This window comes from Malassezia sympodialis, genomic scaffold (genome assembly GCF_000349305.1).
Source record: "Malassezia sympodialis ATCC 42132 genomic scaffold, msy_sf_1, whole genome shotgun sequence".
Lineage (NCBI taxonomy): Eukaryota > Fungi > Basidiomycota > Malasseziomycetes > Malasseziales > Malasseziaceae > Malassezia > Malassezia sympodialis.
The window spans coordinates 197,626-211,642 of NW_017387799.1; the positions used below are offsets into that span (position 1 = coordinate 197,626).

At 57.4% G+C, this 14,017-nt stretch overlaps 7 protein-coding genes and 1 pseudogene across 8 annotated transcripts; 6 read left to right on the forward strand and 2 right to left on the reverse strand.

Moving 5' to 3' along the window:
• Positions 1 to 543: 543 nt before the first annotated feature.
• Positions 544 to 989, reverse strand: MSY001_0081 (annotated as a pseudogene). Its single transcript has 2 exons — positions 732 to 989; positions 544 to 681 (listed from the first exon to the last, which is right to left on the reverse strand). Coding segments are annotated over exons 1-2 (396 nt in total).
• An 839-nt stretch (positions 990 to 1,828) lies between these two features.
• Positions 1,829 to 2,556, forward strand: RHO1.1 (Rho-related GTPase-like protein; the record flags this gene model as incomplete). Its single annotated transcript, XM_018886160.1, has 2 exons — positions 1,829 to 1,909; positions 2,050 to 2,556. The coding sequence occupies 2 exons, from the start codon at positions 1,829 to 1,831 to the stop codon at positions 2,554 to 2,556; spliced, it is 588 nt and encodes a 195-aa protein (XP_018738728.1).
• Positions 2,557 to 3,190: 634 nt separating this feature from the next.
• On the forward strand, positions 3,191 to 4,501 carry MSY001_0083 (uncharacterized protein; the record flags this gene model as incomplete). The annotated part of the gene is made up of 2 exons (XM_018886171.1): positions 3,191 to 3,348; positions 3,457 to 4,501. The coding sequence occupies 2 exons, from the start codon at positions 3,191 to 3,193 to the stop codon at positions 4,499 to 4,501; spliced, it is 1,203 nt and encodes a 400-aa protein (XP_018738729.1).
• Positions 4,502 to 5,875: 1,374 nt separating this feature from the next.
• MSY001_0084 (uncharacterized protein) lies at positions 5,876 to 6,415 on the forward strand (the record flags this gene model as incomplete). The annotated part of the gene is made up of 1 exon (XM_018886182.1): positions 5,876 to 6,415. One exon carries the CDS (start codon positions 5,876 to 5,878, stop codon positions 6,413 to 6,415), a length of 540 nt encoding a protein of 179 aa, XP_018738730.1.
• Positions 6,416 to 7,425: 1,010 nt separating this feature from the next.
• On the forward strand, positions 7,426 to 10,401 carry MSY001_0085 (uncharacterized protein; the record flags this gene model as incomplete). Its single annotated transcript, XM_018886193.1, has 3 exons — positions 7,426 to 7,578; positions 7,599 to 8,702; positions 8,725 to 10,401. The coding sequence occupies 3 exons, from the start codon at positions 7,426 to 7,428 to the stop codon at positions 10,399 to 10,401; spliced, it is 2,934 nt and encodes a 977-aa protein (XP_018738731.1).
• A 354-nt stretch (positions 10,402 to 10,755) lies between these two features.
• Positions 10,756 to 11,231, reverse strand: MSY001_0086 (uncharacterized protein; the record flags this gene model as incomplete). The annotated part of the gene is made up of 2 exons (XM_018886205.1): positions 10,756 to 11,008; positions 11,032 to 11,231. The coding sequence occupies 2 exons, from the start codon at positions 11,229 to 11,231 to the stop codon at positions 10,756 to 10,758; spliced, it is 453 nt and encodes a 150-aa protein (XP_018738732.1).
• Positions 11,232 to 11,415: 184 nt separating this feature from the next.
• MSY001_0087 (uncharacterized protein) lies at positions 11,416 to 12,813 on the forward strand (the record flags this gene model as incomplete). The annotated part of the gene is made up of 2 exons (XM_018886216.1): positions 11,416 to 12,519; positions 12,547 to 12,813. The coding sequence occupies 2 exons, from the start codon at positions 11,416 to 11,418 to the stop codon at positions 12,811 to 12,813; spliced, it is 1,371 nt and encodes a 456-aa protein (XP_018738733.1).
• A 76-nt stretch (positions 12,814 to 12,889) lies between these two features.
• MSY001_0088 (uncharacterized protein) lies at positions 12,890 to 14,017 on the forward strand (the record flags this gene model as incomplete). The annotated part of the gene is made up of 1 exon (XM_018886227.1): positions 12,890 to 14,017. One exon carries the CDS (start codon positions 12,890 to 12,892, stop codon positions 14,015 to 14,017), a length of 1,128 nt encoding a protein of 375 aa, XP_018738734.1.

Here is a 14,017-nt window from a genome sequence, read left to right on the forward strand (position 1 = left end):
AGCCAAAACTCCCACAGGTAATTTTCACTACGAACCAACACGGAAAAACTAACCCAGAGGTATGCTTGATTCATTGACGCCCCAGTTCCTTTCTCTTTCTTATATTCGAAGACTATCCTATGTATTCTATGCGGGAAAGAAATGGCCAAAGCTCTATATTGTAAAAATTTTCTCAGAGCAGGCGCTCGTGGACCAGCGTATCCAAGCTATTTTCGGACATGGTTCGGTGCTTTGGACATCCCAACATGTGTGGAACGCGTATCCTGAGCTAACCCCGACTACCCACTGGGGTCCCTTCGAAGTGGACGACAATCTGTTCTATACAAATTCCATGGAACGCTTAGTATCTACTATGGAAACTAGCATGGTGGCTGCCAAGAATGTAGCCGCGCTGTTGCTCCAAAAATGGTTAGGGCTGCAGTTCGTGCACGGACGCGACTGCCGATGGGATCGTGGATCCACAATCCACGGGTGGGACTCGTGGGGCTGCAAAGGCAGTTAGGGCGTTAATGGGTCGAGACAATGACTACATGTTCTCCAGACTTAGAAGGTCGAGCGAGATACCTTCTCCAAGACAGTCTCATACGACACTTCACTGAAGTCGGTTCCCTGGATCTCAGTGGCGATCCCTACAAGGGCTTTGCGCAGGGCTTCTTTGGACGAAGCATAGAGCATCTTTTGCTTCACTTTCGAATCATCAGGCGACCTATCAAATAAGTGTTATGTCGCACGTACCAAGTGTAAAAGCAAATTTTGTTGCGCTTACCCTCGTCGCCCTTCTGGTACTCGAAGTCGTAGATGGCATAGCGACATTCCGCAGGAGGGAATTCAGCCAAAAACTCGTCGTAGTCCTGTGACTCACTCGTCTTGGATACCACAATTTCAGTGTTGTCAGGCGACAGGGTGAAGATAATGTACTTTGTCTTCTTTCCAAGTTTCAGCGACTGGAACTGCTCGAGACACTCTTGGCTAACTTTAACACCGGAAGACTGCAAAACAAAACATACGTTAGTATTGTTCCTAACATGAAACTGAATAGGTGCAACATACCATATGGTCGAACTGTGTAACGGAGAGACGCACTGCTGTCAGACCACCACAACCCGTTCCCGCCAGCAGGGCTCTCCACGTGATAACACCCTCCACGCACGGCAAGTGCTCAGTGCCCAGCCTCACAACAGCGATCCTGCCATTGTCTATTGTGTTTCTTAGAGTAGTGCATCAAGTACTGTATCCATGTGCTCATCACAGTAACCCAAAAATATTGACCATGCTTGTAAAAGCATGGCATAAAAATTGTGGCTAGCCGGAATCGAACCGGCGTCTCATCGGTATGTTGCGATTGGCCCAAGCCAACTCCACAACGATACGTACTGACCACTATACTATAGCCACGACCTCATCCTTCTGCTTCGACATTAGAGCTTATAAATGAAAACTTGTTAAAAATCAATTGGCTAAAATTGTGGCTAGCCGGAATCGAACCGGCGTCTCATCGGTATGTTGCGATTAGCTTTATGCCAATTCCACAACGATACGTACTGACCACTATACTATAGCCACAACACTGACTGTTTTAGGTATGATAGTTCATATACAACAAAACTACGTAACAAATTACCCGCTGGCATGTGGCTGTCGCTGGGATCGAGGCACATGACTGGCTGTGTTTGTGTGGACTGGACCTGTGTGGCTCGGTTTTGCGTGGCAGGTGTAGCTTGCTCCGCCGGGGCCTCTGAGGCTTGTTCTTTACTCAGTCCCTTCAATCAGCTTGCAACAGCTGCTGCCCTTTTATTTTGTACCTTTCCGTCCCTCTTAACGTCTGAGAATGACTGAACTACGTCGGAAGCTGGTCATCGTCGGTGATGGTGCCTGCGGTAAGACCTGTCTCCTGATTGTTTTCAGCAAGGTATGTGAACAGAGCGGGATAGGGCTGTAATCCAGTCCTGAACTGCATCTGGTGCATAGGGCAATACTAACACTACATCTTTTCATGGTTTTATTGATTCTAGGGTACTTTCCCCGAGGTATGTGCTATGTTTGGCACAGTGGCTAACCAACCAGGTGTATGTGCCTACTGTTTTCGAGAACTATGTGGCCGATGTCGAAGTGGATGGCCGCCATGTTGAGCTTGCTCTGTGGGATACCGCCGGCCAAGAGGATTATGACCGATTGCGCCCTCTTTCCTACCCTGACTCTCATGTGATCCTTATCTGCTTTGCCATCGACTCGCCCGACAGTCTCGACAATGTTCAGGAAAAGTGGATCTCAGAGGTGCTTCACTTCTGCCAAAACCTGCCTATCATTCTCGTTGGTTGTAAGAAAGATCTTCGCCACGATCCCAAGATCATTGAGGAACTGCGCAAGACGAGTCAACGCCCTGTGACTCCTGAAGAAGGCATGGCTGTCGCCTCGAAGATCGGTGCTGTTCGCTACCTGGAATGCAGTGCTAAAACGGGCGAAGGCGTCCGGGAGGTTTTCGAGCATGCTACTCGTGCTGCCCTTATACAGAAGCCCCGTGGCAGCCGGAGCAAGTCCAAGTGCCTAGTTCTTTAAACAGCTCAAACTAATTTTAAAGCTTTCCTAGCTTGACCTACATGCTTTCTTGGCTCTCACTTCCAGTCTCTGTCTATTTTGACATGACTATCCTTTGTTGGGTATTACGAAGTAGACAGGCTTGACTCCTATAGTCCTTTTTGACATGCGTCAAAGTACTCGCCATTTCTCTGTGATTTCATTGAGTGGGGACGTGACATGAGCATGTCCAGTTTGCCACCGGTGCCACGCAAACATGGAGGCCACGTGTTAGATCTGGCGTGCGGAGGGATGGACTATTCTACCCCTGATTCCTCAACACAAGCAGTAGATGTCGCTTCTGCCCTTGGGATGGGCCCCTCGGGCTATGCGGTCTCGAAAGCCTTTCGTGCTTTTGTGTGCAGTCATACTCTTTTTGTTGGTTCTGGTTCCGTGGCAACTGCATTCGAATGTGCGCACCATTCTCCAGAATACGGCCTCCGAAATCCGCCAAGAAGTAGCTTGGCCGGCCGCTCCGTTTGCTAAATTGTCGCCACACATGGCCAAACAAACAAATGTGAGAGTAGCTCCCAAGCTTCATGACAATCCCTTGCTCACCACTCGCTGCGATGCGCAGGTCATCTCAGGTGCGCGTCCAATGGTCCAATATGCCGTAATGATGGACGCAGGCAGCACGGGAAGTCGCATCCATGTGTACAAATTCAACTACTGCCACACTTCGCCGGAGTTGGAGTTTGAGCATTTCGACCATGTGGAACCCGGCCTGTCTTCGTACGGTGCTGATGCAGACCGTGCCGCTGGCTCGCTTCGTCCGTTGCTGGACAAAGCAAAACAAATTATTCCTCCCGAGCTTCAGAGATGTACCCCTATAAGCTTGAAAGCTACTGCGGGTCTAAGGCTGCTCGGGCCCCAACAAAGCAGTGCCATTATTACTTCTGTGCGCCGTCTCATTGAGCAAGAATACCCTTTCCCCATTGCGGATGGTAAAGACGAGCACGGCAACCCGCTTTATAATGGCGTCGAAATTATGGATGGTCGTGACGAAGGTGTTTTTGCGTGGATCACTGTGAACTACCTGCTAAATCTGATCGGCTCCGGTCGCAAACTCCCGACTGCGGCGGTGATGGATCTGGGTGGTGGGTCTACCCAAATTGTTTTTGAGCCTTCTCTGCCTAAGAAGACGCAAATGCATCCGGGAGAGCATGTGTATGAGCTGCGTAACTTTAACAATGCATCTTACACTCTTTACCAAAAATCCTATTTGGGGTATGGACTAAAACAAGCACGTCAGTCTACCAACTCGTTGGCGACATTTATGCATCTTATGAAGCACGCCGATACAGCCCATCCGGGTCGCATGCCCTCCAACTGGGAGGCGTTTAGTGCGGAAAACACCCACATACCCAGCCCGTGTTACGCCGAGGGCATGCAGAAGGCAGCAAAAGTATCCACGGGCATGTCTCAGGCACGCGAGGTCACCATGCGGGGTACTAGCAGCGGTTTCCGTGCGTGTCAGCGGCTTGTGGAGCTCATGATGGACAAGGATGCGGAGTGCCAACAGGCTCCGTGTTCGTTCGCGGGGGTGTACCAGCCTCCTATATCACAGGTGTTTAAGCATGCCGACATTATTGCTTTATCTTACTTCTACGACCGACTTACACCCTTAGGTCTCGGTCCTACCTTTACTGTCAAGGAGCTTGAACAGTTGGCGGAGCGCGTGTGTGCCCCACCAAGTACTTGGGTGCAGTCCACATCGTCTTCCTTCTCGCCAGAAGCGCTCTCTGAGTTGCAGCAGCGGGCGGATTACTGTCTCGATCTTACATATATCCATTCTCTACTGCGGCTCGGATACGAGCTCGACGACTCGCGGCGCATCACGCTTGCCAAGAAAATTGGCGGTTTTGAACTAGGATGGGCTCTGGGAGCCCAGCTGGCGGTACTCTCTGGTGGAATTATTTGTAAGTAGCTACTGGGACTTTTGCATACGCATCCGGGCCTCTGTGGCAGCTAGAATGGCAGCGCGATCCACGCGAACCGGAGCGGACGACGCAGATGTGTTGTTTGCTGGGCGTCGTGGTGTAGTGTGTGTACCGGACGTCAAATGAGGCATACGAAACGAGCCATCCGCCAACTGATGAACAGTCTTGGGCGTTTGAAAGAGGGGCGACAGATGCTTGGCGAACCATGCGAGCCACGTGAGATCCGGACGGCGTCGACTCATACGCGGCGCGTCGCGGCCAAAGTACCATGCGTACCCAGCTACGACGCCCGTGAGACTCACTAGTGCAGCATCCATGCCACTAATCGTGAGTTCAATGCCCAGCATGACAAAGGCAAGGTATTTGCCTGGAATACTGATGAGGCCCATTAATGATACGGGAGTTTCTGGCAAATGCACAGACCACTGGGCCTATTCATGAGAACCTAGGAACGCACCATCAATGCACCCGTCAAAGATGAGAAGAGGAAAGGTCGACTGTAGGGGGCATTCATGAGCTGCAGGTGAGCAGCAAATGCATACCATGATCATGGACGCCATGCCGAGGAGGGACCAGCTGTAATCCGCCACGTTGTTGAAATACCCAAAAGCCTCAATCTTAGTAGAGGAATTGCTGGTCGTAAGTAAGTGCCACATACTACATGAACACGGTATTGTACAGCATGGGGAATCCCGAGCCTGCATAGAAGAAGGCGGATACAATACGCCACAGCTGCCATCGCCTGGTGACGAGAGGCCATAGTAACGCCACTTGATACGGCGAGAGCGCTTGAAGCGCACACGGAATGGTTACAATAGCCGTTCCCAAGAGCAGTGCTCGTGATACGGGCGGCATTTGGCGCCTGCGTGTCAGTCACCTTTCCATACAAGATGTCCATCGTGGCGAAGTCCGTTAAGTGGAGGCTCGACGGTGTCTCTGATGACAGAAGTGGTGCGGAGCTTTCGACTGACGCGCGTCTTGCACGAAGGTATGCACGAGAAAAACTTATTGAAGATGCGCGATCCCGAGTGGTGAACCTACTAGGAGCCTGCAGCTATGATGGCCAAGAAACGGCGGCGCTGCTTTTAATGGAGAAGACGCATTTCTCGCCGCAGTTCCTTGACACTATCGAGACAGGACTATCTCATGCTTTTTCTCGGATAGAGAGCATCGGACAAAATGACATCTACACCTGGGTCTTTGGATGGCAGGCCGCATCCAAGAACGAGCAAGCAGACGTTAAAATGACGCTAATTTGTCCGGCTACTGATGAGCTGATTGCCAAGTATTCCACACCGGAACGTCGCATGGTCCTGGAAACACCACATATGTACAGAACTGTGACAAAACCATGGATTGATATGCTTCCCACGTCCAAAACGGCCTGGGTGCGCAACATTCTGCAGGGGATTTCGGAGCAGGAGTCGATCTTGTACAACGACGATGATCCCAAGGCAGGCTTCATACTGCTGCCCGACATGAAATGGGACCGCCGCTCCCTTTCGTCTCTGTACCTTGTGGCAATTGTACGTGACGAATCCCTCAAGACCTTGCGCGATCTGAGGAAAGAGCACATCCCTCTTCTCCGTAATATCCAGACGGCTGGCGCGCAAATTGCCCGTGACACTTTTGGCCTACCGCCTGCGAGTACTGATGGGTCAGCAACGCCACTGAGATGCTTTTTGCACTATATGCCGACCTACTTCCACTTGCACGTCCATTTGCTGTCGGCGAACTTTACGTCGCACCCTGGCGCCCTTGTGGGCCAAGCTCATCTTCTGGAAGACGTAATCAGTCTGCTAGAGTTGGGTGTTTCGTTTTCTGATCGGACTTTGGGGTACGCTATGGCGGATGGACATCCGCTCCTGCATGCCCTGCAGGAGGCAGGCTATGCGAAGTAACCTACTAATGCAACGTTAGAGTAAATAAGCCATTCTTTAAATGGATTCGCGTGGAAGACCCTATAACTCAGTCGGTTAGAGTGTGGAGCTAATACGAACATGTTACTCCAAAGTCGCCAGTTCGAGCCTGGTTAGGGTCAATCACTTTTTTCTCCTAGATTTTTATGGACAGGCGGCCACCTGCACCGGTTTGTGCCTTCTTTTTCCTACACAGAAGTCGAGTCTCCGTCTGGCTTGGAAATCGCAGTGTGGTTGTCTTTCGGCTTCATGGAGGACTCGGTCAGCCGAGGCGCTTCGCTCGCCTGTGTGCCTGCCGTTGCCGTGGTGGCCAACGGTCGGTCATACGGAGGCGCAGTTGTTTTCCGGACGATTCCTAACGCGTTCTCCTTTCCGCGTTTGCGTTTCCCTGAGGCGTCTGTGCGTTTTGGAATAGTGGGAATGGTGGTCTTATCGGCCGCCGGTGCCGTGGTTACTGTGCCCTTAGTCTCTGTAGCGCTGGCTGTCAGTCACATATACGTACCGCCGGAAACGCTCGAGCTCCTTGGCCTCCTCGCTCCGCTTGGTTTCCTCGCGTTTCTGGCGTGCTCGATGAATATCTGCGAGGAACTGAGACTCACTCTCGTCGAGTCCTCGGAACTGATTACGCAGCTTGAACATTTCCTCTAACTTTTCGTCCTGTATCGCTTTGGCCTCTTGCAAACGCTGCTGTGAGCACTAGCGCGACGCACTTCATAGAGCGGCCGTGGGTCGTACGCCTCGTCCACCGGAGCTGGGGGTGGCTCCTCACCAATCCTGCGCATCAGCCAGCTTCATCGACGTACCGTGCATAAGCCTCCCTGATCTCCTTTTCGCGCCGCTTCTGCGAGTCACTCAGCTCTCTCTGCGAGACAAACTGCGGCGCCGTGCTGCCAGCCGCACTACTCATCGCGGGGGAGCGGTGATGCGCCCGATGCGCTCCCGATCTTGCACGAAGCGCACGGCTCGCGTGGCGGGCGCGGACGACCTTCGCGATGGCCACCGAGGAGCCTCCCTCCCATGAAGGTGAGGAGCTAGTGCGCTTTGAGGGCGCAGATGCATATAAAGCGAAGCAGTCGCTATTTTTGCACCTGGTCGCCAAGGACGAGGGCGATCCTGCGCCCCTCTTGCGCGAGCTCATGAGCGAGGTACGTCGCGCTTCTCACAGCAGATCAACGTATACCAGGAACAGGCCTACCTGCTCGACCCGTACCTCGAGTCACTCGTTGTACCACCCGCACATACCCTGCGCGATCTCGTCCTGTCGTGCTCGGACACAGACGATGTCCTGCGCCGCATGGGCCTGACGGCGCGCCTGCTCTACACGTATACCAAGGTGCGTGGCGCCAAACTTGTAGCGCGCCTCCTGCCGCAGGATGCACGCGATCTCCCGCGTGTGCTTGGCCTCGTCGAGTCGCTCGCTGAGGCGCCCGCGCCATGGGAGCTCGTCTATGTACTGCTTCTCTGGCTGGGCCTCCTAGCCCTCCTGCCGTTTGCGCTCGATACGGGCGAGGCGCCGCTTGCACGCCGCATCGACGATGCTGCACGCGCGTACCTCACACGGCCCGGCAAGGAGCGCGATGCGGCCAGTGTGCTGCTGGGCCACCTGTACCGCCGCCGCGACTCGTCCGCATTGGCGCTCGCTGGTTTTTTGCATTGGGCACAGTCGCACATGCACACGATGCGCTCGCCGTTCCTTGCGACGGGCATCCTGCAGACGCTCTGTGCGATTGTCAAAAACTGCGACGCGTCGCTCGTGGCCCGCCACCTCGATGGCCTTCAAGCATTGCTGGCTCTGTACGAGCCATGGGCACTACGAAGCATGCTTGTCGAGCACTACCGCATCAAACTCATCGGCCGCATCGCACTTTCCCTCCTCGAGCATGCGCCGTCGGTCGACGAGTGCATCGATGGCCACGTCAGCGTGCTCCTCGGCTCGCTCTCCCGCGCCGATTCTCGTGTGCGGTACAGCGGAGCCAAGGCACTTGCACGCTTGGAAGCGCAACTCCCAACCGATCTGCGGCAGCAGTTGCTCGATGCATTGTTTGCGCAGCTCGCAGCGCACATTCCCGCGGCGTCCGTGCCGCCTGCCGCGCTCGCTGCGGCACCTGCGCCCTTCTCGATGGAGGTCTGTGCAGCACTTCGTGCGGCCGATTTGCATGCCGTGTCGGAGCACACATGGCACGGCGTTCACCTTGCGCTGGCAGAGCATGTACGCCGCGGCCATATACCCCCTGCGCAGTATCCTCGGCTGCTCTACTGGGTGCTCACGGTACGTCGACTCACTCACACAGGGCCTGGCCTTGGATTTGCGCCGTGCGACCGGCTCCACCGGCTCGAGCGTGCGCGACGCTGCATGCTATGTCCTCTGGGCACTCGCTCACGCGCGCGATCCGGCTATTCTTGCGCCGTACGCTGTGCCCGTCGCCCAGCACCTCGTTCTAGCCGCAACTACGGACCGCGATGTTTGCATCCGCCGCGCCGCGAGTGCTGCATTCCAGGAGTGGGTCGGCCGCACAGCCAATGTACCACATGGCATTGACATATTGCGCCTCACCGACTTTGCCGCTGTTGGCTCCCTGCGCCACGCTCTCGGCAACGGCGCGCCAGCAGTCGCGCAGCACGCTGTGTATCGCGTACCGCTCTTGCACCATGTTCTCATGGTTTCGCTCGTGCATTGGGACCCCGCTGTGCGCGCACATGCGGCACACGGTCTCGCGGGGATCGTTGCTCACGACGCTGCTCTGCGCAGCGTCGCTGTGCACACACTCGCAGCACGCACAGCGTCCATGGATACCGCCGTCGTGCATGGCGCACTCCTCGGCCTCGTCGCGCTTGGGCCCGAGAGAGACAATATGCGCCCATGCCTCGCCGCTGCATGGCGCATCGCGCCACGCCTATGGGAAGCACCAGGCAGCGCGGCGGTGCTTTCAAGTACATGCCGCCTCGTGCAGGCGTGTGCGGGGGCTCTCGACACATCTGACGCCGCTTCTGTTTCGGCGCTGCTCGGCGCTGCGAGCGGGCGACCTGAGGTGGACGTGCAGGCTGCCGCGGCAGATTTATGGCTTGCGCTGCCGACGGAGTGCGCCGCTGTACAGGAGTACATGCACCGCGTCCTTGCATGGGACATGACGCCTGAAGAGCAGGGCACCGCCGTGCGTGTTCTCGGCCGCCAGCGCGGCTGGGACGCCGAGCGCCTCGACCTGCTCTGTGCGCTCCTCGACCCGGCGGCGCCCTGCTACGCCACGACCGTGGAGCTGCGGTGTGCCGCGGCGGCATCGCTCGCGCATCTCAACGGGGCGCCTCAGCGCCGATTGCGCGTGCTTGCGCTGGGTCTGCGCGATATGTCCACCGACGAGCGGGGCGACGTTGGCTCATGGGTCCGCCTGGCGTGCGTACAGAGCTGTGCGCACATCCTCTGCGGTACGCCTGTCGATCCTGCGCTCCTCGCCGAGGTGTTTGTCTCGATGGCGGCCATGCTCATGGAACGCATCGATGCCGTGCGTGTCCAGGCGTGTGAGGCGCTCGCCGACGTGGTGCGTGTGTGTGCAGTGCCGTGCCGCGACGCTCTCGCACCGCTCCTAGCGGATCCTGCTGTATGGCGCGACGCACATGCGGCCTTTGCCGCATTCGTTCCGTGCCTTGCGCTCGATACATACCGCGTCTCACTGCTTACAACGCTTGTTCGCACAGCCGGTGGGCGCTCCGAAACTTCGCGGCGCGATGCTGGCGCCGCGCTAACTGCCTGGGCGCTCGACGCGCGTCTCGAGGCCGTGCGCGATGTGTTTGCACAGCTCGCAGCCTTGTTTGCCACACACGCACGGGACAACCGCGTGGCGGTGCCTGTGCTCCAGACCACGTTGCTCCTCATGGATGGCGACGTGCATCGCGAGCGCGACGTCGAGGACGAGTACGTTCAGCTGACTGACCCAGACTTGCGCGCCTGGTGCGCCGGGCATGTGCCCATGTAGGGCAGGTGAAGAGCGTGCCGCGCGCGCTGGCGACGATGCAAATGTACGTTGCTACACTAACATTAGCTGTGTGCGCGCATTGCCGCTCTGCACGCTCCAGGCGCCGGCGCTCGCATGCATTGAGGCATGCCTCGTGCATCGGTACCCGGCGGTGCGTGTGCAGACGAGTGAACAATTGTACATGGGCCTAGACGACTATATCGGAAAGGAGGGCCACGCTGCGGTGGCCACACTGCTGCTGGAGACCGCATGGTAGGTGCGCCCAGCTGACCGCAGGTCCACCGATGCGCGCGATGTTTTCGTGTCCGCTGCCGCCGCCGTCGTGCAGGGCGCCAAGTCCCTGCTGCATAGATCTTAGGCGTCCCCATAAAAGGCGCGGAGCGCGCGCTCCGCCTCCTCGTACTCTTTCTTCACAGTGGCAACCGCACCACGGAGGCGATCGAGCGCGACGTCGTTCGGCAGGGACGTGGCGCCATCTGCCTCGTGGCAGTTGCCGTAGTGCTGGATCGCCTCGCAGCTGTTCCGCACCTTGATGACACCGACGGCTGCCGACGATCCCTTGAGAAAGTGGCCCAGTGTCGAAAGCTCAGAGAGCGCCTCCCGCGCACTGCGTCAGTCGAGACCACATACAGTGCAGCATCCATCTTGTCAAACGTGTTCTCCGCCTGCTCGAAGTAGTTCCACACGAGGCTGCGACTAAACTCGCGGTCGTCCTCGTCCATTTCCAGGAGCTGCTCGAACACTTCAATATCAATCACATCCTCTGGCAGCGAAGGCGCGCCCTGCTGTACCTGGGTTAATGGCCTATCACTCACACCTGGTTCGCTCATGGTCGGCCGCCTACCGCCGATCGCGGCGCCCGCCCCCTGGGTACAAAAAAACACGTGGCTAGGACCGTGCGCCTCGGGGCCTGCCAAACGCGGCGCCCGCACTTCTGCTTCCACGGTCATGCCTAGCTCGCAGCCCACTTCGTCCAATCCGTTTATAGCGGCGACGGACGCCATGTCTGGAGCCATGCCGCACAGCAGTGCTGCCAGCGACCTTGCTGGCCTCGACATGTCGGCGCCCCAGCCCGCACAGGCGACCAAGAACCCATTTTTGATGCAGCAGCCATCTACTGAGGCCACAGCGGCTCCGGCCGCGAGTACGCTGATGCCCGCCCTCGGTGCCCCTGTGGCCTCGACCAACACGGGTGGCGAGGAGCCTCTGAGCTACCTGGCGTCGGGCGTCTCGCCTGCGACGACCGATCCTCAGCAGGACGCGGTCGTCCGCTCGTACCCGGTGCCTATGCACGCGCAAGCGTCGGCGCCGGAGGGCACGCTCTCCGGGGAGGATACGAATATGGGCGGGGCGCTTGCTTCGGGAAGTGCTGCAGCGCGTGCAGCGACCAGCTCTGCACCGACAGGCGTAACAAACTCGACGCAGTGGTCGCTTAAAGATGTGTTTTGGCACGGGCGCGAGACCAAGATCATTATGGAAAACGAGCTAGGACCCTGCTCTCTCATTGCCCTTTGCAACTGCCTGCTGCTGGAGCGCCGCCTCAAGATTGTTCCGGCGGACCGCCCCGCAGTGACGTATGGCTACCTGTCGAACCTGCTCGCCGAATACCTACTGGAGGCGAGCACGGCTACGGACCCCTCGAATGAGCTGGGCCAGGTGCTGAACTCACTGCCTTCACTACTGCAAAACTTTGAGGTGGATGTCTACTTCGACGCGCCGAACAAGTTTGGCGCGGATCCGCTGACGCACCGCTCCGCGGAGCTCTCCCTCTTCAGCATCGCAGACGTATCGCTGCTGCACGGCTGGCTCGCTGACCCTTCCGATACGGAGACATATGAGGCGCTGCGCGCCATTGGCAGCTATGGCCGCGCCATGTCGTCGTCGCTGGCAGACGCAAGTGAGCCCGTGCGGGACTTTATCCAATCGACGCCGTCGCAAGTCACGCCGTACGGTATTGAGGCTATGAAGTCCGTGCTGCCACCCGGACAGGTCGGCGTGTTTTTGCGCAATGCGCACCTGTATGTCCTCTACCACCGCCGCGCCGAGGAAGGTATGAGCGGCGGTCCCCAGCTGTTCATCCTCGTTACCGACCGCGCGTACCTGCTGGATGACGCAGTTGTGTGGGAGAGCCTCGATCACGCGCAGTGTATGCCCCAAAGCTACTACGATGCCAACCTGGTTCCTGTCTCCGGCGACCTGTCGGCGGGTGCGGGCACGACCGAGGAAGACGACTATGCTCTGGCAATGCGCCTGCAGGGCCAGGAGCGTGACCGCGCACTCGCCTACCGCAGTGCATTTAAGGAGCGCGCCGATGCGCGCCGCAAATACAAGGAAGAGAACAAGTCCTCATTCAAGAAGCTCATGGCCAAAGTGCATAAGAAGGACAGTGACAAGATGTGCACGATCATGTAACCTGGCTCTAATAATCACGTGAATAGGTTTGATAGTGAAGATGAAAGCGCTGTGACCCGTCGACGTGACCGCCACCATGACGGACGCTTCGGAGAACTTTGACGTGATCCTGACCAAGTACAAGACGGCCGGCGACATTGCCGCACAGTCAATCCGCACTGTCGTTGAGGCTGTGCAGCCCGGAAAGACTGTGCTCGAGCTCATGACCCTCGGTGACGAGGCCGTGGAGCAAGGCACTGCCGCGGTGTTTAAGGACAAGAAGATGAGCAAGGGTCTTGCGTTCCCCACTACCATCTCGATCAACCAGGTGGTGTGCAACTACGCGCCGCTCCCGAGTGATGACGCTTCGAAGACGGCGCTCAAGGAGGGCGATGCCGTCAAGATCCAGCTGGGTGCGCACATCGACGGCTACCCGTCGGTGCTCGCCGAGACGGTGGTCATCGGTGCGAGCGCTGAGGCGCCTGTGACTGGCCGCACGGCCGACGTTATCAAGGCCGCCCACACGGCCGCGGACGTGGCGATTCGTCTCATGCGCCCGGGCATGCTGAACCACGACATTGCCAAGCAAATCGAGCTCTCGCTGAAGGACTTTGACGTGCGCGGCGTCGACGGTATTCAGACGAACCAGTTCGGCAAGGACGAAATCAGCGGGAAGAAGAAGGTCGCCTTTGGCGGTGATGGTTCGTCGCGCCCGGACGCCTGCAAGCTCGAGGAGAACGAGGTGTACGGTGTGGACATTGTCGTCACCACCTCGCCTGAGGGCAAGAGCAAGTCGGACGACGCCTTCACGTCGATCTTCCGCAAGACGAATGCCACGTACCTGCTCAAGATGGCCACCTCACGCAAGGTGTTCTCCGAGATCCAGAAGAAGGCGGGCGCCTTCCCCTTCAACCTCCGTGCGCTCGAAGATGAGAAGCGCGCGCGCATGGGTGTGCAGGAGTGCTCGAACCACGGTCTTGTGACACCGTTCCAGGTGCTCGTCGACACGACCGCCTCTGCGGTCACCGCGCAGGTCTTCTTCACGGTGGCAGTGAGTGCCAAGGGCGCGATCCGCCTGACCCCTGCGCCGACGTGGTACTCGGCGGACAAGGTGAAGAGCGAGAAAGAGGTCACGAACGAAGAGATCAAGGCCCTGCTGGCCACGAGCGTTCGTCAGACCAAGAAAAAGGCCAAGAAGACTTCGTCAGAGGCCCCGGCCGCATAG